The 22474-nt window shown below is 44.7% G+C and overlaps 1 protein-coding gene and 1 long non-coding RNA gene across 12 annotated transcripts in view; both read right to left on the reverse strand.

Moving 5' to 3' along the window:
* Positions 1–22474, reverse strand: part of Tmcc1 (transmembrane and coiled-coil domain family 1) — a 166280-nt gene that overhangs the window by 30111 nt on the left and 113695 nt on the right. Inside the window, exon 1 of one of the 11 annotated variants that reach the window (XM_026383001.2) lies at positions 15403–15538. The exons of 9 other annotated variants lie outside the window; for them this stretch is intronic. In XM_026383001.2, coding sequence (XP_026238786.1) covers positions 15403–15429 — 27 coding nt within the window. In that variant the 5' untranslated portion in view covers positions 15430–15538. Of the gene's footprint in view, positions 1–15387; positions 15539–22474 lie in introns of those variants that run through there. One more of the 11 variants, XM_026383000.2, reaches the window with a different exon arrangement.
* Positions 1089–2666, reverse strand: LOC144250560 (uncharacterized). Its single transcript, XR_013342510.1, has 3 exons — positions 2515–2666; positions 2226–2419; positions 1089–1335 (listed from the first exon to the last, which is right to left on the reverse strand). It is a non-coding gene; the product is annotated as an uncharacterized LOC144250560 (long non-coding RNA).

The raw sequence follows: 22474 nt of genomic DNA on the forward strand, positions 1-22474 counted from the left end.
ACCAGTCAACGTGATCCTTCTTCTAACTCTCATCTTATGTCAGGAAAAGCAATCCCTATTTATCAAGTTATACAAGTCAAAACCAAACCCAAGCCCAAAACATATTCTTGACATCTTCTGCATTCTATCCATGGCCTATCCAACAGCTAATTATCCCTTTTGCTCTCCAAATTCCTATCAATCTCTACGGCCACCTCTCTAAAGTGGTGGCATCCTCATGCCCTCTCTTCTGGCCACTCAGGTGGACTGGTTACCTGCATTCACTTAGGTTCCCTCTGAAGCTGGAGGGGGAATAAGGGTCCTAAGTCACTTGGTGCTTGAACTCTTTTAGGAAGTGGCTTCCTACAAGGTTTAAAATAAAGAACAAGGATCTGAACAAGGTCTAGGAAACCCCACGTTTGGGCCCTGGATCTCTCTCTCTCGGGCTTCTTCTTCTTCTTTTTTTTTTTTTTTTTTTTGGTGGTGCTGGGGATGGAGCTTCGTCTTTATGATCCAGTTACTTCCCCTCCTGAGCCGCACTGGCCACAGTCAGGTGCCGGTGCTCATCCCTCTGCCCACATCAGTGCCTACTTGTCCTTTCTTCCCTGCGCTGCCAGCCATTTGCTAGGTGCTGGGTGTGTGCTGACGGACAAACCAAGCCTCTGCCTCCATGAGGCTCATGGCTGAGTGACACAAAGTGGCAGAAAAAGCAATGACCAAACAATAAGCTGTGGAAATGACTATAAAGGAGAGAGCACTGTAAGAAAGGAGCGATGTAAGAGGGAGGGAGTCACAGAGGGCTTCTTTCAATGGCACCTTCACTGCAGGCACATGCAACATCGAGCCCCACCATTCTGTACAGCTATATGCCCCAGTAAGAAGCGTGGGATGAGGAAAGAGCACAGAGGGGGAGGGGCGGCTCTGAACGGAGCCCTCAGACACACAAGAGGAAGCGGTTCCTTCAAGCAGCTGCAAATGAGGAAAAGCTTTATGACTGTGGGCTTCCTGTGCCCAGAGGAGGAATCTAGGATTCTATCACAGTGAAGATGAAAATAAAGAATGCGGCCCTTCAGAAAGACAAGGAGAAAGGAGTCATTTATTGGCTGCTTCTTAGAATTTACTTGGTGAAAGGTTAAGACCATGTTACCAAAAAGGCTTATGGAAGCAGAGAGGGATCTGGGAGTGCGCAGGAGGGGGCCTCGGGCCTCCTAACCTGGCGGGCTGGAGTACACTCAGGGCGGGGGGACCAGGCTTACGTAACCAGTGAGTCAGCAGAGTCAGGTGTCAATGGAGCGCTCCAGATGGGAGGTGGGCTAATGGCAGGGTCATGGTCACGCACCCTTCAGAAACGCTTGCCTACATCAGGATCAGGAAAAGCCAACCACCTGGTCACCAAGACCCAAGAAACAGGACCCCACTGAAAGCAGACCAGAACAGGTGATTCTGGAAGGATCTCACTCGTCTGCAGAAAGGCATTTTTGTAACTTGCAATAAAGCACTTGGCACAGTTTCCAAAATTCAGACTCCCAGTTCTGCTGAGAGCAAAACGCAGATTGTTAAAAAGAAAGCTTCCCCATCTTCCCTGGAGTCTATAAATATTTCAGGGCTATTTTCTAAAACCATGTTTCCCCTCCTGAAGGCTGTTATGTACCAACAGCAACAGAAACAGGCCTCCCAGTGACAGAACTGGGTCTGGCAAAGAAAAAGATACAATGGAGAACACAAGAGGGGTTCAATGACAGCAGAGGGAAAAGACAGACCCATGACAACCACCCGACACCCTAGAGCCATGGCAATGCGCCCCCCGCACACCAGCAAGCAGCTCTCCCCAAATGGGAGCCTCCCATCCCGCAGCCTCCCCATGCCCAGGCTCCAGCCTACGCTGCTGCAGGGGCAATGCCAATGTGAGCAGGAGGCGGGAGCTGCTTTTCCTTCTCCAGCTCAGGCCAGAGGCAAAGCTGCGAAAGGGGTAATTAAGACTCTACAGAGGAGAAAAGGCGCCTGCTCGCCTTGGAAACTCCTAGCTTCTGCCTGTCCGTGACATGGAGAGAACTTGATGAGTCTCTGAAGGTCACAACTTGAAGGTGCAGAAATAACGTCTTCCTTTCCGGCTCTCTCGGCCGTCTTTTCCCATCAAACCCAATTCTGCACACTGTCTTGGTTATTATTAAGATGCAAATTCTATGAAGCTGCTATATAGAAGTGAAAAAGCAAGCAAGCAAGACAGCAGCACACAGGGATCTTACCCAAGCCCCTCAGGCAGTCTGCGGACTCTGCTCCCACCGAGCTCGCCCTGCATGGTGCGCTGCCAGCAAGCTCGGGTGGTGACAACAAATCCCAGCGGCTCCTGGCTAGAAGCTCCTTCCATTTGTTCCAGCCTCCAGACTGCAGAGGAGCCGTGGCATAGTCTGTCACTGCTGCACAGGCTCCGAGAATGACGCTGTAAACGAGGGCAGCTACGACTGGGAACGCACCTCCCCCCCCCCCAAACAAGACCGCGACAGTGAAGCTTCCAGTGGATCCCTGGCCTCTCACCTCAGTCTCTCAGAAGCGCCTTTCACAGACCAGGTGGGGTCACAGCAGGCGGGGACAGCCCTCTGCAGCGCCCACCGCGGCCTGGCCTTCGTACAAGCTCGGCTTCTGCCTCCTCCATCAGCTCCTGGAGCTCTCTACATCTGGGAGCCGGGGAGGGCTCTGCTGAGTGAACACAGAGCCTCTGCCAACAGGCATCTGTGTGTGAGTGTGTGTGTGTGTGTGTGTGTGTGTGTGTGTGTGTGACAGTGAGTGCGCGCACGCAGGCAGAGTTTGCGGGGAGCTGCTCATGCAAATGAACAGTTTGACTCTGGGAACAGAGATCACAGACAGTGTCTGCCTCTCTCCTCCAGCTGGGAGCATCGTTTATAAAAGACAAAAGCTTCCACTGGTTGGATTTAAAGCTGCAGGGCACATATTCCACACCCACATTTGTCTTCTGGTTTGCATTAGATAAGGATGGGTTCCAAATGCATCAAGTATTTAAAATGTTCTATATAACATAAAACCATTTAGGTAGCTTGGTTCAAGAACTATACAAAGAAAAAGCCATCCACCCATGTTCTGACCAAGGATCAGGATATCTCCAGGACAGACTTCCAGGTTTCCAAAGATGTCTTCTCTTACTTTTCATCTCAGGTTCATAAAATCATTTAAATGAAAATTAAGTAAGAGTAAGAAAATTGGGCAAGAAACGGAAAACCCAGTATGAGAATCTAACACACTACAAAGGGAAAAAATACTTGTTATGAAAAGCAATGGTTCCTCAAATTATTCTTCTATCTCTAAAGGCACAGAATTCTGTTCTTGACTTTGCAGAACAAATTAATGAACAATTTATGGCTTAATGGAATTTTTGTCTTTACCTAAAACTTAGATTGTAAACTCTTACTGAGTAAATATTTATTTCAACAAAAACCCCAATCTAGTACTACCATCATCAAAACTAGCCACTGTAGCTGGACGAGGTGGCGCACGACTGTAATCCCAGTGAGTCGGGAGGCTGAGGCAGGAGGATCACATATTTGAGGCCAGCCTCAGCAAGTATTCGAGACCCTCAGCAACTTGAAGAGACCCTGTTACAAAATAAAAAATAAAAGGACTGGGAATGTGGCTCAGTGGTAAAATGCCCCAAAGTATTTTCTGTTGTTAAAAAAATCAACAGTTCTTGTGATTTCAATTTGAAGGCTCCTGTAAGAGAATCCCTATTTTTTTTTTCTACTTCTCTCAAAAATCATATTGTAAAGCCAGGCATGGTAGTGCACGCCAGCGGCTCTTAAGACTGAGGCAGGAGGATCACGAGTTCAAAGCCACCCTCAGCAACAGTGAGACCCTGTCTCTAAAAATACAAAATAGGGCTGGGAATGGGGTTCAGTGCTTGAGCAGCCTTGAGTTGAACCCCTGGTTCCCCCCAATCCGCCCCCCCCCAAATTGCTTTGTGGGCCAGGTACAGTGGTGTACACCTGTAATCCCAGCTACTTGGGAGGCTGCGGCAGGAGGGTGACAAGTTTGAGCCAGGCCTGGGCAACTTGGTGAGACCCTGTCTCAAAAAAGGTGGGGCGGGGACAGGCATGTACTTCAGTGATACAGTCTTTGCTTAGCACGCAAGCCCCTGGGTTCAATCTCAGCACAGGGGTGGGTGGGGGGGTGGGTTGGGGATCTTTTGATAGGAGCCCTGAACTACTACTAATAAAACCCAGCACATTACTACTTTCTTCCTAATTGCATAGCTGAATGTTGGGGGATTTTATCTTCTCCCGGGGTAAGTACAATATTTAATCTTTTTAAAGGTTAACGTTTGTTATGACTCTAAGTAAAACTGCTACTGCTCATAGGTGTCTCAGTGCTCTGTCCCTTACTAGACATGCAGGACTACATTTCCCAGAGCCCCTGCAGTTAGGCAGGTCATGTGACTAGTCCTGACCAATGGGTTCTGAAAGCATTGCAATTGCTAATGTGAGGCGCTTCTGTCCTTTCTTTCCTTGCCACTGAGACCACTGCGGCATGTGTTGACACAGGTAGCATAGACCCAGGGTGCCCTGGTGGGATGAGCCACCATATGGAGGACAGCTGCTTTGGAGAGGTCCCTGGGCTGAAAGAGGAATCTTTGCATGACAAATGTTCACTGTCTTATTTATACGAATGTCATGATTTTATCATTTAAAAGGTAACCCTTCAGCAGGGTTAGGAGTTATACCGAGACATCAATGGATTTGTTGGAGAGAACCAAGTAAACAGAATTGCCAGAGAAGTCCCCAAGACAGGCTGCTCTCACTTGACCCCAAAGTACATGCCAGTTCAACTTGGCTGACTCTCTGGTTCTCTAGATTTTTTTCTCTTGCAGATCTTGTTTTTCTTTTTGATTATGCTCCTTGATGACAGTACTGATTGAGAATTTGGTTTTTACAGTCTGACATCTCTGTAGAATGACAGACACTTTGTTTCTGCCAGGCATGATATATAAAGCTTTATTGTCATAATGATGAAAAAACCCAATAGTTTCTCACCCATGATCCTACCCTAAGCAAGGGCCTGAATCTCCTTCGTTAATTATTTCAGCTGTGTACTCTCTAGGACTGACTAGGACTGAATCCCAATTATAGAGGGGGAAAATCTTCTAGGGTAACTTTTAAAAAAAAAAAAAACAACTTTGTTTATTTATTTTTATGTGGTGCTGAGGATTGAACCCAGTGCCACCCACTTGCTGGGCCAGCGCTCCACCCCTGAGCCACACCCCAGCCTTTCAGAGTAACTTTTATACCTAATGCTTTTGGGATTTCCCAATGTGTCTTTGGAAGTGCACAAAAAAATTTACACTACTAAAGAGAATTGCTAGAAATAATATATGCTCAAAACAATTAGGTTTTCTTGGTGTGGTCCACATTTCTTAATCAGATTCATTTTTCCCTTGGATAATTTTGCACAAAATATGTTAATATACAGGAATTATGCACACACACATATGATGTTATTGGATGGACCTGGAGTTTTATCAATACCTTTGCTTTTTTTACCCAAGGGTAAAAGATTTTAAATTCTTACAAAATAATAGAGAACTTTACTCCATCCCATCCTGATGTTATCAATTTCTGTAATAAATCAATCCATCTATAGTATCAGCTATAGTTTTTGTTCCACTCTGCTGAAGGCTCTGCCAGCTAGTCTGTGTCCCCTGTAACTCTCCCACTGTGTTCTGAGCTTCAGGGGTCTGAACTACAAACCCAGTGGAAAACTGCATAGGACAAAAAAGAACAGTCTGAGAATCATGGAAAGAGCTGTGCCCTCAGCCACTGCTACTCCACAGAACAGAATCTTGGGCACTTGCTTCTGAGCTGATGTTGCTCAGACAACTTTTAGTCTGCATTGGGTCAGGGTTTCCATGATGCTTGTTAGTGGAGGAGCAGGTGTTCCATGAAGGCAGACTGTTCACCAAGAGAACTGACGAGACGGGAGCGAATAACCTAGTGAGGGAATGTGACTGTGGTTACTGTTCAGAACCTTTTAATGTTACCTTAATGATTTATTCTTCGGTGGCTATACGAGGAAGTTCTTTCTCTTTCTCCTTAAATTACTTTTAGTGTGCGATACTGCCTTGTTTAATTATTCTTTTCAGATGCTTGACATCTTCAACTTCAATTAAGCATGACAATATCTTTAGTAAAGGAATCTATGAAGAGGTTGACCAGGACAGCCACTATCTTGAAGCAAATCATCAGAGACCTTGTTCTAGGTTGACATTTCCTCCAAATCACTAATCTTTTCATTCATTCTTTCACTCATTCAGTTATGAATAATCGTAAATTATTTTCCCTGAAGATATCATAAAAAATTGTTCAATGCACTGTGGAAATCCAGATACCCTCCCTGTCTTCAGAGTACTTCTCATCCACCAGCACAGTAACCCTGCTCATCCTTTTTTTTTTTTCAGAGTAGAAATTAGAAGTTTATTAAAGGACAGCAGAAAAGACTTCTCCAGGAGGAAGAAGTGGACCCAAGAGATGGAATCCCCCTGCTCATCCTTAAAGAGGCGCCAACTATGCACACAAGCAGGTCAGGACTGATGGAGAAGATAACTGAATCAAATGAGGAAACTCTTTGTAGAGGACATCAAGACCGGAGAATGCGTGCAGTTTATGACGCAAGTATCTAAGAACCATCCAAAAATGTCTCACTTCGGGGCTGGGGTTGCACTTGTGAGGTACTGGGTTCGATCCTCAGCACCACACAAAAATTAAATAAGTAAAATAAATAAAGATATTGTGTCCATCTTTAAAACATGTATGACTTCATTTTTAAAAAAAATCTTTGCTTTTGTGTTAATGTATATTCATAGACATGATGTTCATTTGAACACCCTAAAATCTAGAGCTCATGAGAGGTTATCTAGTAAACAGGACCTTATTTTGCATATGAGAAAATAAAAGCTCAGGCATGTTAACTGATTCCCCCAAGTTACTGTCTAGCTGTGGCAGGGTTGGAACTAGAGAAGCCAGGTTCCTCCAGCTGCATCTCTCACTAATATCACACCTCACTGGAGAGTAAATGAGGCCCTAGAGAAAACACAATCTTCAGAATATGCTCACTCTGATTGGTCAGAGCCACAACTACTTGATCAGTGAGAACCAACAAGGTCTGCCTTGCTCTAATCTTGTTTCATACCTGAAAGCAACTGAGAAGAGTTCTTTCTTTAGATCTGCTGACTTTTTGGAGGTGTCAACAGCTGCCAACCAAGTACAAGTCCTGCAGTAGGCTTGATTCAACCCCCCACCCCTACTTGGTTCCAAACTTCAGAGGTAATTTGGCATAGAATTCATTCAGTGGAGAACAGCAATGAACCAAGTGACTAAGCAATTTGCCGCAGCATGCTTTGGGCAAACGTAAGATAAACAGGCAAAAATGGGATTGTTTCATTAAAGACTCATAAAACTTGGCAAAATGTATTTGACAAAATGTGTGCAGGATAAATGTCAGTGTGACCACGTAAAATGTAAAGGCAGCGTTAGTTTAGGAAATGCATGATAAAGTTCTGCCTTCCTTTGGTGCTTTCTCAACTTTTTGACCTGGTTCTGTTCTTCCAAAAGAAAAGTGAGCTTCTAGAAGTTAAAGAATCATCTGAAGTAACATCATGGTAAACTTCCCTTAGACCACCTACTTCCCATTTCATTCTCACACACTAACCCTTTAATCCTTGTAGACTTTACCTTTTTTTATTTGTGTGTGACACTGGGGACTCAATGTGCCCCTGTGCTACATCCCCAGCCCTTTTTATTTTGAGACATGGTCTCACTAAATTGCCCAGACTGGCCCTGAAGTTAAGATCCTCCTGCATCAGCCTCCTGAGTCGCTGACTTGCAACACCCAACTGGCTTAGGCTTCTTAATTTTTTAAAAATTAAAACAAACAAAAACCTTAACAGCTTCCTACTATGGCCCACTCTGTTCCTAACAGTTCTTGCATGAGGATCATCTCAGAGCATTGGATCTTCCATTCGGAACACCTCGTCCCCAATGGCAGCTATTAACAGAATAAATAAAAAGCCTTTATTTCTGGGGGTGTCGGGGGAGACTTCCTGTGAACTCATTGATAATTGTAAAACAGGACAACATGGAGCACAGTTCCTCATTAGGGGAGGAAGACAGCACCACTTTTGAGAGAAGGGTTAGGGCAATATCAAAGAGAGCTGTTACTGAACTTCCCTGGGGCATCGAAACAAATTCTTCCTTTTTTTTTTTTTTTGGTACTGGGGAATGAACATCAGAGTGCTTTACCTCTGAGCCACCCCTCCTGCCCTTTTAATTTTTATTTTGGGATAGGGTCTCACTAAGTTGCTTAGGCCTTACTAAGTTGCCCAACCTGACCTTCTGATCCTCTTGCCAGCCTCCTGAATTGCTGGGATTATAGGCTTGTGACACTGCATCTGGCCCATTTTAAAATTATAGACAATACTGAAATTTTTCCGTGTGTGTGTGTGTGTGTGTGTGTGTTGGGTGGGTGCTGGGGACTGTACCCCGGGCCCCACCCCCCACATGCTAGGCAAGCACTTTACCACGAAGCTAGAATCCACTCCCATACTTCTGTATCTCTTGGGGAACTTCTGTGGGTATACTGACTTTAAATTTCTAGCCGTGTTTCAGAGATGGAAACGACCAACTTGCTTTTCCAAAAGATTATGGCAATTTGCACCACTACCAACAGTGCCAGAATACTGTCAGCTTTACCATGTGTCAAACTTTTGTATTTTCATGAATCTGATAATTAAACTGAGACCTTATTTTTACTTATCATTTGCATTCCTTAAATTGTGGGTAAACTTTTTGGAGAGGGGTCTGGGGACCAAGCCACATACTAGTCTTTTCTTTAAACAAACAAACAAACAAAAACAACATTTTTTTAAAAAGTTGTAAATGGACACAATGCCTTTATTCATTTCTTTTGATGTGGTGCTGAGGATTGATCGTACCCAGTGCCTCACATGTGCTAGTTAACCACTCCAGTACTGAGCCCCAGCCCCAGCCCCTTTTCTTTTGTATTTTGAGACAGGGTCTCGCTAACTTGCCCAGGCTGGCCTCCAACTTATGATCTTCTGCCTCACTGGGATTGGAGGGAAGTGTCCAAACACACCCAGCAAATTATGGGTAATTGTAACCACCTTTTGATGTGTAATTTGATCATAAATATTTCCTCTTCTGTCAGCACCTCTGGACCCCTAAAAAGGAAATCTTTTATGAAGTTGCAATCAGGGTGCAAATAAAAGGTGGTCAGACAACAGATGATCTGCATGAGGTGTTGGTGCAATTGAAACAAAAAACCAAAACAGCAACAAAATGAGACCGCTCCACTCCCAGAAATAACTCCCTATAAACTTTAATTGTCATGTCTCTGGAAATTGAACCCAGGATGCTGAACCAGTGAGCCTCATTGCCAGCCTTTTAAAATTCTGAGACAGGGTCTCCCTTAGCTGCTGAGGCTGGTCTGGAACCCGCAATCCTCACTGGGATTGCAGGTGTGTGCCACCGTGCCCAGCCTCTGAAGACTTTTCCTCACAAATTTCCACTAAGAACATAAATACTATCTTCCCTCCAAGAATGAGCCCAAACAATTTGCATTTTCTACTTATTCTCTGGTTGCAAGCAAGCACTGCGCTTTTTACTAAAAGCAAAGGAGGGGCTGGGCTGTAGCTCAGCAGCAGAGCGCTGGCCTAGCATGTGTGAGGCCCTGGGTTCCATCCTCAGCACCATGTAAAAATAAACACATAAAATAAAGGCATGCTGTCCATCTACAACTACCAAAAAAAGAAAAAAGAAAGGAAGGAAGAAAGAAAAGCAAATGAGACTAAAGCACACATTCTAACCGTATTTCCTGGGATTACACATGTCAAAATTTCCTATTTTAAGTATCTGAAAACTAGTCCTGGGTGGTTTGGCAAATGGATTTTACATTCGAAAACAGGCTCTAGGTACATTTGACTGGTGGGGACGCTGCACTGTGGGTGCTGAGATGCACATGCAGCTCCCGCCCACCCACTTCTGCCACCTTCCCTTCTCCTTCTCGCCAATAAGTCCCCCACCCCCGCAGGGCCTCACATGTGCTAGGCAAGTGCCCGACCGACTGCTGAGCCACATCCCCAACCCCTTCTCTGTCTTTTCTGAAGAAAGAAATGGATCAGCTTTCCTTTCTGATGCATCACCTCCTGAGCCTTGGTTCCGTTTCCTCCGCTAGGCAGTGCCCCATTTCCCTCTCTTGATTCCAGGAAAGCCCATAAGAATTGTCTGAAGTCATTGTTTCCCAATTCCTTTCTTCCTAATCTCAAACATGGTCAAGTGGCTTTTCTCTAGTTAGTCCATGTGGAGGTGGCCAGTCGTCACCACATTACTGGCTGCCAGATAGGAATTTGGGAATAGAGAGAGACTCAGTTCTCAAAGGACGCGTCCCTGAGCCACTGAAATGTGGGAAACCCCCAAGAACAAGTGCAACTCTCCTCGGCCACACACTTCTGGCCTGCCCCCTGCCCTGTGCCCCTGAAACATGAGGCGTGCGGGGGAAACTGGCGGGAAGCTTGCAGCTCTACCTGCTCCACGTCTGGATCCCAGCACTGTTCCTCTCACGGGCCACACCACGGGGCTACTGCCTCCTCCTCTGGAGCTGGCCCACCTTGTCCCCTGAGTGCGTGTTGCTTGCTCTACCCACAAAGGCGTCCCTCTGGAGACTCTTCCAATCTCCCTTCAACTTCTATCTACCTTCTCAAATACACCTCTGTCTAGGCCTCTGACTGGCAGGTGCTCCATGAAATTCTTCCCTTCAATGCCAAGAATCTGGCTGGTCCCGAGTCGAAGTCCCCCTCTTCTCTGGGCGCTCCTCAGTCTGTGCCTTGGAGACACCTCTTTTCCCCTGACAATTCCAAAGACGACTTCTTGGAAGCTCATGCAGACCCCAGCCCCTTCCAAGTCCCCCCTCTCTTGGAGCTCAGCCAGGCTTCTCTTTGGTCACCAACATGGCGCCCGTGCTCCGCCCTGCTCCTGTACAATCTGTTCTTGGTATTCCAGCTAGCACGATCCTTTAAAAACCCAAGTCAAATCATGTCACACCTCTGCTTAAAATTCTTCAATGAATTTTTACAGTCAAAGACAAAGTGCGCCCTTAAAGATGGCCTTCAAGGGCATGCCACACCTGGCCGAAGGTGTGCAGGGTGAGAGCCAGATTCATCCCACCTAGTAATTCCTTATAATTCTCACTCTCCCATTCCTTTCATCAAGAGGTAGAATCTATCTGTCCCTCCTGGGATGGGAGACTGGCTTGACCATGGATTGCTTTGGCCAAATGAAATGTGAGCCCCCGTGACGCAGCAGAGGCCTGGGCAGTGCTTGCGATGTTGGGGTGGCCGCTCTTGCTGGCCAAGCCCTTCGGCCCACTTCCACTTCAGCTCAGGACAATGTGTCCCACAGAGGAAGAGGCCCAGTGACATCAGTGCCAACAGCTAGCTGTGGGGAAGGGAGGCCACGTTAGACACCAGTAGTCCCACCACAGCCCCCACAGCGTAGCGACCCAGGGCAGGACCAGCAGGAGAGTCACCTGGCTGAGCTTGGCCCAACTGTAGGACTCGCAGAGTTGTAAGCAGATAAAAGTCGTCTTAAGTGACTGGACCTTGGGGTGGTTTGTTCCCTGGCAGTAGCTACTGAGCCACCCTGCTCCCTATAATCCCTGCCCTTGGTTCTCTGGTCACAGCAACCACTGGGAACACTCCTGTCTTGGCTCTGGCTGAACTTCTGCCAGGAGGTCGCTCCTCCTTGAATGACTCACCTGCTCACTTTTCAAGCCTTTGACGAGGCTCAAACTTTCCCCATTTAAAAGGGTGTCTGTCCCCAGCCCACCTAGTCCCTCAGCTGCTTGCCTGACGTCCTCTAACACGCTACGTGGCCCACTTACTAGGTTCATGACTTGTTGTCATCTCTCCCAACCAGAATGTGACTAATTTTCTTTCTTCCTTTTTACTTTGAGGTGCTGGGGATCATACGCATGCGAGGCAGGTGCCTTGTCACTTACTTATTTCCTCCTAATTAGGATGACTGTTTTGTTAAGATAAATTCCAAGTCCATCTAAACCCCTAAACCCCAGATACAGCAAATCCTCAGTAATTATTTGTTGAATGAACAAATTACTGGCTTGCAACCTTCAAGTTCAGACAGGATATACTGCGGCTGACATTTAATAATTTCTGGTATGAATTAAAATAATCGGTGGCAAATGTTTTTAAGCTTTAAGTCACAGTTCTTTTAATTTTTTTTTTAGTTGTAGATGCACACAACATCTCCATTTTATTCACTTATTTTTATGTGGTGCTAAGGATCCAACCCAGTGGCTCACACATGCGAGACAAGTGCTTAACCACTGAGCCCCAGCCCCAGCCCCTAAGTCTCAGTTCTTGACCTTTGTTCTCTCTAGCATTCTTAAGGGACATATACACTCTCATTAGCTCACTGATTTTATTTTTATTTTTGTGCCAGTGATTGAACCCAGGGATGCTTAACTATTGAGCTGCACCCTAGCCCTTTAAAAAATTATAATTTTAAAATTTTGAGGCAGGGTATAAGTTGCTTAGTGTCTTATTAAGTTGCTGAGATTATAGGAGGGCGCCCTGCACCAGGTGCTCACTGATTTTCAAGAGATGATGAGCGGCACCTTGAACAGGGAACACCAACCGAAAACAGTCCTTTCCTCCCCCAGTGCTGTGTACTAGTCACCACCACCCAAATCACTGCTCCAGCTATTTCTTTTGAACAGTTAAAACTTCTACAAAACAGGAGCTGGGGCTGAGCGGTAGTGTGCTCGCCTAGGCACTGGGTTCGAACCTTAGTGCCACATAAAAATTAATAGAGATATTGTGTCCAACTACAGCTAAAAAAAAATTTTAAATTTCTACAAAATAATGTGGAACAATTGCATTGTTCTTATGGGATCTGACCTTTAAGTGGCATTAGGAGACCCATGGAATGACGGGATTGAGGTCAAGCTGTAGTTTGAAGGTTTACATGTGAAGGAAGGTTTTCTCTTTTGTGTCTTCCAAAAGTTCACATTAATACAGTAACAGTCCAATGTAGATTAACTTTTTTAAAAAACAATTTTTAGATTTTGATGGACCTTTATTTCATTTATTTATATGCAGTGCTGAGAATCGAACCCAGTGCCTCAAATGTGCTAGGCAAGCGCCCTACCACTGAGCCACAATCCCGGCCCAGATTAATTTATTTTGAAAGCAGAGCATCAATATGCGACCAAGTAATTACACATGTATGTCCTAAATTGCCACCTTACACTTTAAGCATCTGTATAGAAAACTCTGATAATACGCAAGGAATGCTCCGGAGTGTCGGTATTATACAAATGGCTTTAACATAAACGTAAAGATGTGTGGTCCTGCAGGATTACTGAGAATGGAAAACGAAAATTATTCACTTTTAGAATTGGACCTCAGGGAATATTATAATCTTTTACATTAAAACATAGATGAGTTCAACAAATACAGTGAGTTCTACAGAATTCTGTTTAAAACACTTCGTTTACTTCCTTGAGCCGGCTACATTTTCCCCTCAAGTCTACCTTCAAAATGTTACTCTGTTCTTTAGAAACCAATGTTCACAAAGCTTGTTGCACCCTCATGCAAGAAGGTGGGACATCATCCCCATCTAGAGCCACAAGAAGAACGTCAGATGCAGGAGGCAAGTACCTCATTTCAGAACACTGTTATCATCATTTCAATGAGAATAATTTAACTGAGTTGATTGTTTGAAGCAAGGAACCAGTTTAACCTAAAATTGTTCACTCAGCTTTAGAAAACTCTCTACTCTGGTAAGTTAATTCAACCACTGGATACAATAAAACCTGAGGCAGGAGCATTCAAGTTCAAAGCTGGCCTCAGCTACTTAGCAAGGTAAGCTAAGCAACTTACTGAGACCCTACCTCAAAATAAAAAAAAAAACAAAATTGTCTGGGGATGAAGCTTGGTGGTAAAGCATCCCTGGGTTAAGTCCCTAGAACCAATAAATAAATACAAAGGAAGGAAGGAAGGAGGGAGGGAAGGGAAGGTTGGAGATGGCACTCAGTGATAGTGTCCCTGGGTTCAATCCCCAGTACCACAAAAAAATTTTTAAAGGGATTAAGTTATGTATTATGGTCCCCGTTCCCCAGTGTCACTAAAGAAGAAAAAGAAGGAGGATGACTTTTCTTAGTGTTCATGGGATTGCCTCTCAATCTTTCCTTCTGACCACCACATCCACCCTGAGGAAGCGCTCTTCATAAAACAAGAGACGTAAACTGACCTTTCTAACTTCAGAGCCAACAGAGATGTGCCAGTGTTCTTGAATCCAAGATTCAGAACAAACAGAAAAAACAGGATGCAGAGCAGAGGCACAAATCTGTCAACAGAGCTGGCATTTAAATGATCAAGCAGAAGGCCTAAGAGAGTAATTCCATATCAAACCTCACAGTGACAAATCTAGAGCTCAAATCCGACTGCTCAGTGACAAACAGTATTAATGCTCACTAACTTTGAAAAACTATAAAGAATCTGTTTATTTAGCAGATGATCTCTTAGTACCTATGTATCATTTATAGAACCAACTGAAAAATCAAGGTAAGATCAAGCCCCTGGCAAAGCCTCTCCTGGGCGTGGGTGAAACGTGAGCCCTGGGTGTTGGGTAAAGCCGGATCATCTTCCCACCCAGCTGTGTCTCAGGCCCGCTCGGCTGATCTGAAGACACAAATTTAGCACTGAGATTTGTGCATGCTGCTTGAAAATTCACAAAACCATCAAGTCCTTGGGGGAAATACTTTGAAAACAAGAGGCTGAGTGATAAGAACCTTTTTAGAAAAAAAAAAAAAAAAAAGGGAGAAATATTTTCAAGGGGTTTTAACCCAAATTCTTATTTGTTATGCATGCCTGGCACGTCCAGTTTAACCCTAGCCTCTCCCAAACTGCCAAAGGCAGAGGACGCTCTTCTATTCACTGAAGGAAACACTTGTTTTCTGGGAGCTCCTCGCCTGAGAAAGTGAGGGTGGCATTTATTCTGCACTGTGCAGCCCGTGTCCCGGGGGATCAGGACACTGCAGCATGGTCTGAGCATGCCCATACGGCTAGAGTGCCCTTTGCATTCTGCTCCAACAGCAGTGAGAAAAACGAACAATGAGGAATCAGACCACACCATGCTCCATGGGCTGGACCTTACTGTCTTAAAATAGCTCATGCACCTGGCTGAGATCTGCTGCTGAAAACGCCGAGTTCCAGCAGCCTGGGTCATTCCCTGTCAGTCTGTCAACCAGCCCCCGCTAAAAGCTGTAGAAGGATAGGAAGAGGGTTTTAAAAAGAAAAAGACAGATACACACACATATACAACATACGGTTTCCGAGGAGAGTGAGGGTTCCATGCTTGTGAGGGAGAAGGAAGAGGATTATGCCGAATAACCCTCAGGTTTCTCCCAGATTTGAACATGCTGTGCTGTGGCATGAGGTCAGCAGAGACTGACTGCAGCCCTGTGAGGCTGGATTCCACCCTGACAAAGCAGTATCACTGTAATATGAAGCAGGAGGACCCAGGGCATGTTGGCAGCTGTACAGAATGGCCATTCTAGAAAGTATTGGCCATTCCAAAACAAGAGATCTCTGCCGTCACATGAGATAATCTTCAGCGCAGTTAAGCAATGAGCAACAAAACCACTTTTGAATCCCAAACCTAAGCAGCTCAAAATATTAAAAGGTAGGGAAAAAAAAAAAAAAACTTTTCTCCTTGAACCAGTTTGTGCCTGGGGGAAACGAACAGGAAGTGGGAGATGCGAAGGCCGTTGGTTAATTGGATTTGTATCACAAACAATACGCTGATTCTGATCGGGGAGGAGGGGGTGTGGCCTTCTGCTCCTGGACACTGTGACCTAGTTGAGGAGCCCCAAATCTTCTCTGTGACTTTCCTGTGAAGAAGGGAGAATATTCTGAAAGTATATTTCTGGTAATGGACGTATTCCAGAACTGAAGGTGTGCTGAAAGCGCATTCCCACACACCCCAAAGGCAGACCTCACACCCAGTACCTGTTTCTAGTTCATCAAGAATGGATCCAAGCGCCTTAGAAACACTTCCCCCAAAGGAGAGGGACACTAGCAGATCTAGAGCAGGAAGGAGCCGCAGACGGAATTTCTACCAAGAGAAAATGGGACAATACACAGACACCCTTTTATGTTTTATGGTCTCCCTGATATCCTATAAGGTCTATTCTAGACAAAAGTGACCTGTAGACTTTTAGTAAATAAAAGCTAGAAATAGAAGAAAATGTAGAACAATGAGATAAAACACAAACCACACCAACGGGAAGGCAAACCTAAGAATGGTTCAGTAAGAGCTCGCGCTGAAGGAAGTTGTTGTCTAATAAACTGAGACTTAGGTCATGATGCTGTTTGAAAAAAAAATTTTTTTTTGGAAAACTCTCATTACTTAGATCCAAACACTGAGGTGTGTCACAAAAGGATCCTGGTGATGGGTCCTGGTCTACCTTCCCCGTTTCATCTCCTCCATGAACACTGTATTCCAGATGCTCAACCACCATTACCATGTGACAGGCAGAACAGTGGGAAAACAGAGAGGTGGTGACTTGCCCAGAGCCACCTGGCTGAGTAGGGCTGAGATTTGAAGACACAGCAACACCAACTCTTATGTATTCACACCCTTGTCTATTACCCAGTTGGGTCTTTATAGGAATCAGTGGAGACAGAGCCACCAAAGATCAGAAAATGAAAAAAGTGCCAGGCGTGGTGGCGCACACCCGCAGTCGCTCCCAGCTACTCAGGAGCCACGGCAGCAGGACCCCTTCAGATTGGGAGTCCAAGGCCAGCCTGGGCAGCACAGCGAGGCACTGTCTCAACCAATCAGAGAGAGGACGCATACCCCTGTGGACTGGCGAAGAGCAGAAAAGGAAGAGGTAGAACTTGAGCTGAGCTGTTCATTCCCACATGTGAGGCCACTGCTCTAGGCTCTGGAGACACAGCCGAAAACAAACAATTCCAGCTACGGAAGGCAGAACCTGCCTTCATTAAAGACATAACATGGCATCTCATTAGTGTGTGTGTGTGTGTGTATGCACAGGACCTCACATGTGCTAAGCACACAATCCACCTCTGAGATACACCACCTGCTGCAGCATTGAACTTTTTGAAGTCTAAGAAACCCAAAACATCCCCAAACAGAAAAAAATGGTTACTGAGTAGTTTCAGATAATGTAGCTTTAAAATAGCAGGTTATCAGCCTCTCACATTCTTAAATTTTGCTTTAGGTCACTTTATAGAGTTTTCTGAAAGAGTCATCTAGTTCACAATGGACTTTTGTGTTATAACCAGACTATCAAAGGAAATTTTGATTCCTCGGTCAGAATGCACTGGGAACAGTGCCCAGAGAGATGGTTATTACCCATGGAAAAGGAACAATCGCATACTTTTTTTGAGTTCTCAGCTTGCTTTCTGTGGTCTGGGGAAGTGAACCCAGGACCTCACACACACACTAGGCAAGCACTTTACCACACAGCGAAACACCCACCCTTTTTATTTTGAGACAAGGTCTTGCTAAATTGCCTAGGTTAACCTTGAGCTTGCAACCCTCCTGCCTCAGACTTGGGAGAAGCTGAATTACATGTGCGCACCACTGCATCCGGCCTGAACTTCTTTCTCAGTGATATTTTACCACAAGGGCCACAGAAGTCTGTGAAGGCAACACAACGTTTTCCTGGTGATGGGTTTTAATCCACTGCCAAAGGCAGGAGATATGAACCAGCATTTTGCTTTCTCTTGTGAACGAGGACAGAAACAGAAGGGGACATTTGACAATCACAGAAATCTGTGCAGGCAGATAAGACCCAGGACTCCACAGCCGCAGACTTCAGACCAAAGTGAACAGGTGTCCTGGAGCTCACCAGTCACACTTCACCTGTGGAGAGGTGGGACTACTGAAAGGACCACACTGTGTCACTCCCTCTAACCCTCCTCAAAGTCCAACACGAAGCTTTCTGAAGGGAGTGGTTCTGGATTAATTTATTCAATGGGGCTAACCTATGGGCCAGACACTGCTTTGGGGGGCATTTAGAGCTCCACATAAGATGAACAGGTGTTTGTTCTCTGGTGACTGTCGCCGAGATCATCTCTTTGTTACACCACCGTTTCTTGACATTTTTTAAAACCTCACATCTCGACAGCCCTGCCTCACCCTCTGCATGCTCCTGCAGCCTGGAATATTTCGTTGTGCTTTGCTTTTTGTAGTTTGCATTCTGAAAGTGAGAATTACGTTGACTCTGCTTTCTTCAAGTCACACATCTTCATCAGAAATTCTAATATCCAGAGCCTCCTGGGAATGCTAAGAACCACTGTTCAATTGGACACCTCACTGCCACCGGAAGCCCAGAGCTCTGAGAGGGAGCGGAGGACACAGCCGTGGTGCTGGCCGTCCAGACTCCGCCTTCTCCAGCCCCACCTGAGTCTTTCCCACTTTGCTCTGTGGTCCCCTCCTAGAAATCTTGTATTGACAAGATTCCATCCATGTCACACCAATCTGGTCTCTTAGGTCACCACTGCTTAAAGACAAAGGAATGAAGAATTGACCCAAACCCCCAAATTCCTCCATCTATACCATGTACTTGGTCTGCAGACAGGTTTCTGGTTTGGTTTTCCTGCCTTGCGCCTTCACTATGTAAATCCTGGTGGCTGTTCTGGGACAAATGACCTCTTTGGATGGTATCTGAGTGACCAGTAAGGTTTCTTTCCAACCCCAGAATTAATTCTGAGACTGTGTCAATGCTCTGAGAGCTCGTTTTGGAAGCCCTTTCCTTAGAATGAGAATAAAATAAATGGTGGGAAGAATTTTGGGGGAAACAGATCAGGCACACAAAGAACGAAGTCAGGGAGGTTTCACTTTTTAAGTGTAATTAAAAATCCTTATAAAGGTGTTTATGATCACCAAAGCTTTCAGAAAGATATATTTTCACTAGGTTTAAAACGATCATGGTTTCTCTCTTTTTGCAATAGCAGGCAGTCTTTAACTTCTCCTTCTTAGAAACTACAGTTTTTTCGGAAGCAATACAGTTTCACAGCATCTGAAGGAAAGCTGTTACAACAAAATAAAAAACAAAAGCACTCAACATCCGTGAGGCAGTGATCTACAGGTCCCCAGGGACTTCAAACTCCAGTGGAGAAGCCTGGCGCAGTCCCCTTCTCACAGGGACTCTTCTCGTGGTCATGTGACTAGCCAGAGCAAATAGGGCATTATCAAGATGATGCCCACAGAGACTGGGGGAGCACCTGGAAACTGTGGGCTGTTCTTGAACACTCCAAAGAACCCAGCCGCCCTGCTTCCAGAAATCCCAAGTAGCCACGTATAGAGTGATAACAGCAGGTGAAACAAGGTCTCTGGCCAAAAGCCACAGGTCAGTTCTGAGTCAGCAAAGAAAAGAAACCGCTAGCATTAGTTGGGTGCGTTGGTGCGCACCTACAGTTCCAGCCACTGCGGAGGCTGAGGCTGGAGGCCTGGTTCAGTCCAGGAGTCCAAGGCCAGCCTGAGCAACTACTGAGACCCTGTCTCAACAACAGAGAGAAAGAGGATGGGGAGGGGAGGAAGGGAAGGGAAGGGAAGGGAAGGGAAGGGAAGGGAAGGGAAGGGAAGGGAAGGGAAGGGAAGGGAAGGGAAGGGAGGAAAGGGAAGAAGGGAGGGAGGGAAGGGAGGGGAGGAAGGGGACAAACTGCTAGCAGTTTGTGAGAAGGTTTTACAGTGAGTCTGAAAATCTAGGCAGAATAATTATTCCCTTGACTTTATTCTCCTTTTCCAACATGGTTTGGCTATTCTAGTTGTTCTGCCTTTCCATGTACATTTGAGAATAGCCTTGTCTGTAGCTACAAAGTCCTGCTGAGATTTCTCATTGGAATTTTGTTAAATATGTGGACCAACTAGGTAAAAATGATATCTTAACTATGCCGACTCTTCCAGTTCCTGATTATAACCTATCTATCTATCTATTCATTCATTCATTCACTATCTCCCTATTTATTGAGGTCTTCTTTAACTTCCTTCATCAGTGTATTACAATTTCTACACACAGATCCACATATGATTTTTCAATTTATACCTAAATATTTTTCACTTGTTGCTTTTATAAATGGTACTTGGGGGAGGGGGTTCCAATTATTAATTATAAGAATATAGAAACTTGTTTGTGTGCATCGGCACTTAAAATCTTGCAAACCTACTAAACTCATCTAGTCCTTCTAGGAGTTTCTGATGGACTCCTTGGTTTTCTACACAATTAGGAAACCTGGAAATCGGGGCAGCCTCACTTCTTCCTTTCCCATCTGTAGGCCTTTTACTTCTTTCCCCTGCCTTACTATACGGACAATAACTGATAATGTTCAACAGGACAATGGTGAACAGTGCTGAGTAGAAATGGTAAGACAAGACAGTCCTACCCTATTCCCCAAAAGAATGAAAACATTAAGTATGAAGTTAGAGATAATCTTTTTTATATTGTTGTTAGATGCATTTAACAAGTTCAAGAGTTTCCTTCTATTCTAGTTTGTGGACAAGTTTTCAGAGTAGAAAGCTGTCACTGTTATGTGTCTTGGTACGACTGGTCCTTTTATCCTAATGTCGTGCCTTTACGCCTGTTAATTTTCTTTACTCTGAAGTCTACTTAGATATTAGCAGAAGATACTCCAGTCTTCTTTTGATTAGTGTTTCCATGGTTTAACTTTTTTATCTTTGTAATCTTATGTGTATTATTTATCTGAAGTGGGTCTTTTAAAACAAACATAGAATCAGATTTTTTTCCCCAAATTCATTCTGAAAATAACTTCTATCATTTACTTGGTGTGCTTATAACCATTTTTTTTTTTAAGACAGGGTCCCCCTACGTTGCCCAGGCTGGCCCTGAACTCCCCTGCGGCCTTCAGGTGGCTGCGACTCAGGCATGTAGTTCCACGCTTAGCTCACACCATCTGTAGTTAGTGGACACTACTGATATGTTTGCACTTGATATATTAAGGGCTTCCATTTAATTGTTTTCTATTCTGTTTTTCTTTTCATTATTTCTCCCTCCTTTCCTGACTTCTTCTGGGTTATTTGAACATTTTTAGTATTTCATTGAATATTTGTTTCTGACTTTTTGTTCAGTTTTACTAAGTAGCTGCCCTAGGTATGGAGATATTTATGTATCACATTTCACAGCTACTTAGAGACGATATTTCACTACTTCAACTTGACCACCATCACAGGTTCTTTCACATTCCTCTCTCTGTGATATTTCTAATTACACTGAAACTCCCATCCTCTATTGTTATAATTATTTTGAGGGAAGAACAAGAGTTCTGTGTATTACATTCAGGCAGATATCAATCATTTCTGTTGTTGTCTCTTCAATGCAGATGCTCCAAATTTTCTTTCAGTTCCAACAACTTCCTTTTCGTTTTGCTTCATCTGAGAATGCCTTGGCTTCAACCCCGTTGATGAAGGGTATTTCTGCTGGATATAAAATTGTGAGTTGACACTTCCACCCTCTCCCCAGCACATCACATTTTAATTTCCTGGCCCTAACAACTTCTGATGAGAAGTCTGCAGTCATCTGGAGGGTTGTTGCCCTTCTCTGCTTTCAAATATTCACCTTTAGTTTCCGTTTTAGTTTTGTGTGTCTGTGTGGGGTTTCTTGGCCTTGATCTTGTTTAGGATTTCTTGAATCTCCAGTTGGAAGCTTCCAGGCATTATTTCTTCAAGTCAATTTCCTATACTACTATTTCTCCTCTCTCAGCTATGAGGGCTGGGATGCTATACCTTCTGTCACTGTCTCACAAGTCCAAGTTAATCCCTTCCCCCTCAAGTTTTCTCCCAGACTGGAGTCTCTCCTCGTCTGTCTTCATGCTCACCCTCTCTCTTCTACCATCTTCAGTCTATTGCTGATCTCCCCCAGTGAATGTTGTTCAGTTATATTTTTCAGTTGAAAAATTCCTATTTAGTTCTTTATGTCTTTCCTGAGAGTTTCCATTCTTTCTGTTCATTTCAGGAATTTTGCCCTTATTTGTTGGAACATTTTATAACAGTGGTGCTAGCCTCTGTCCGATAAGCCAACATCCGTGTTCTCTTGGCATTGGTGTCTTCTGGGTTTTTCCATGTGAGTCAATTTTCCTACCCCCCACCCCACATAGGCCAAGAAGTATTTTTTAAATTGTATCCTGAATATTTTGATTATTGTTACGAGATTTCTAGATCATCTTAAACTCCCATAGAGAAAGTTGGTATTTCTACCTCAATGTGCATTAATCAACCTACTTGTCCTCTGGCTAGAACTTGTGACCAATCTTCTGTAGACTGCAGTTCCACTATCAGTTAAGATTTCAAAGTCTCTGCAGTGCCGTTGGGATCTGCGCCCCACACGCGCACCACACCCTGTGGCCAGCATGGGC

The sequence above is a fragment of the Urocitellus parryii genome, chromosome 16 (genome assembly GCF_045843805.1).
Source record: "Urocitellus parryii isolate mUroPar1 chromosome 16, mUroPar1.hap1, whole genome shotgun sequence".
Taxonomy (NCBI): domain Eukaryota; kingdom Metazoa; phylum Chordata; class Mammalia; order Rodentia; family Sciuridae; genus Urocitellus; species Urocitellus parryii.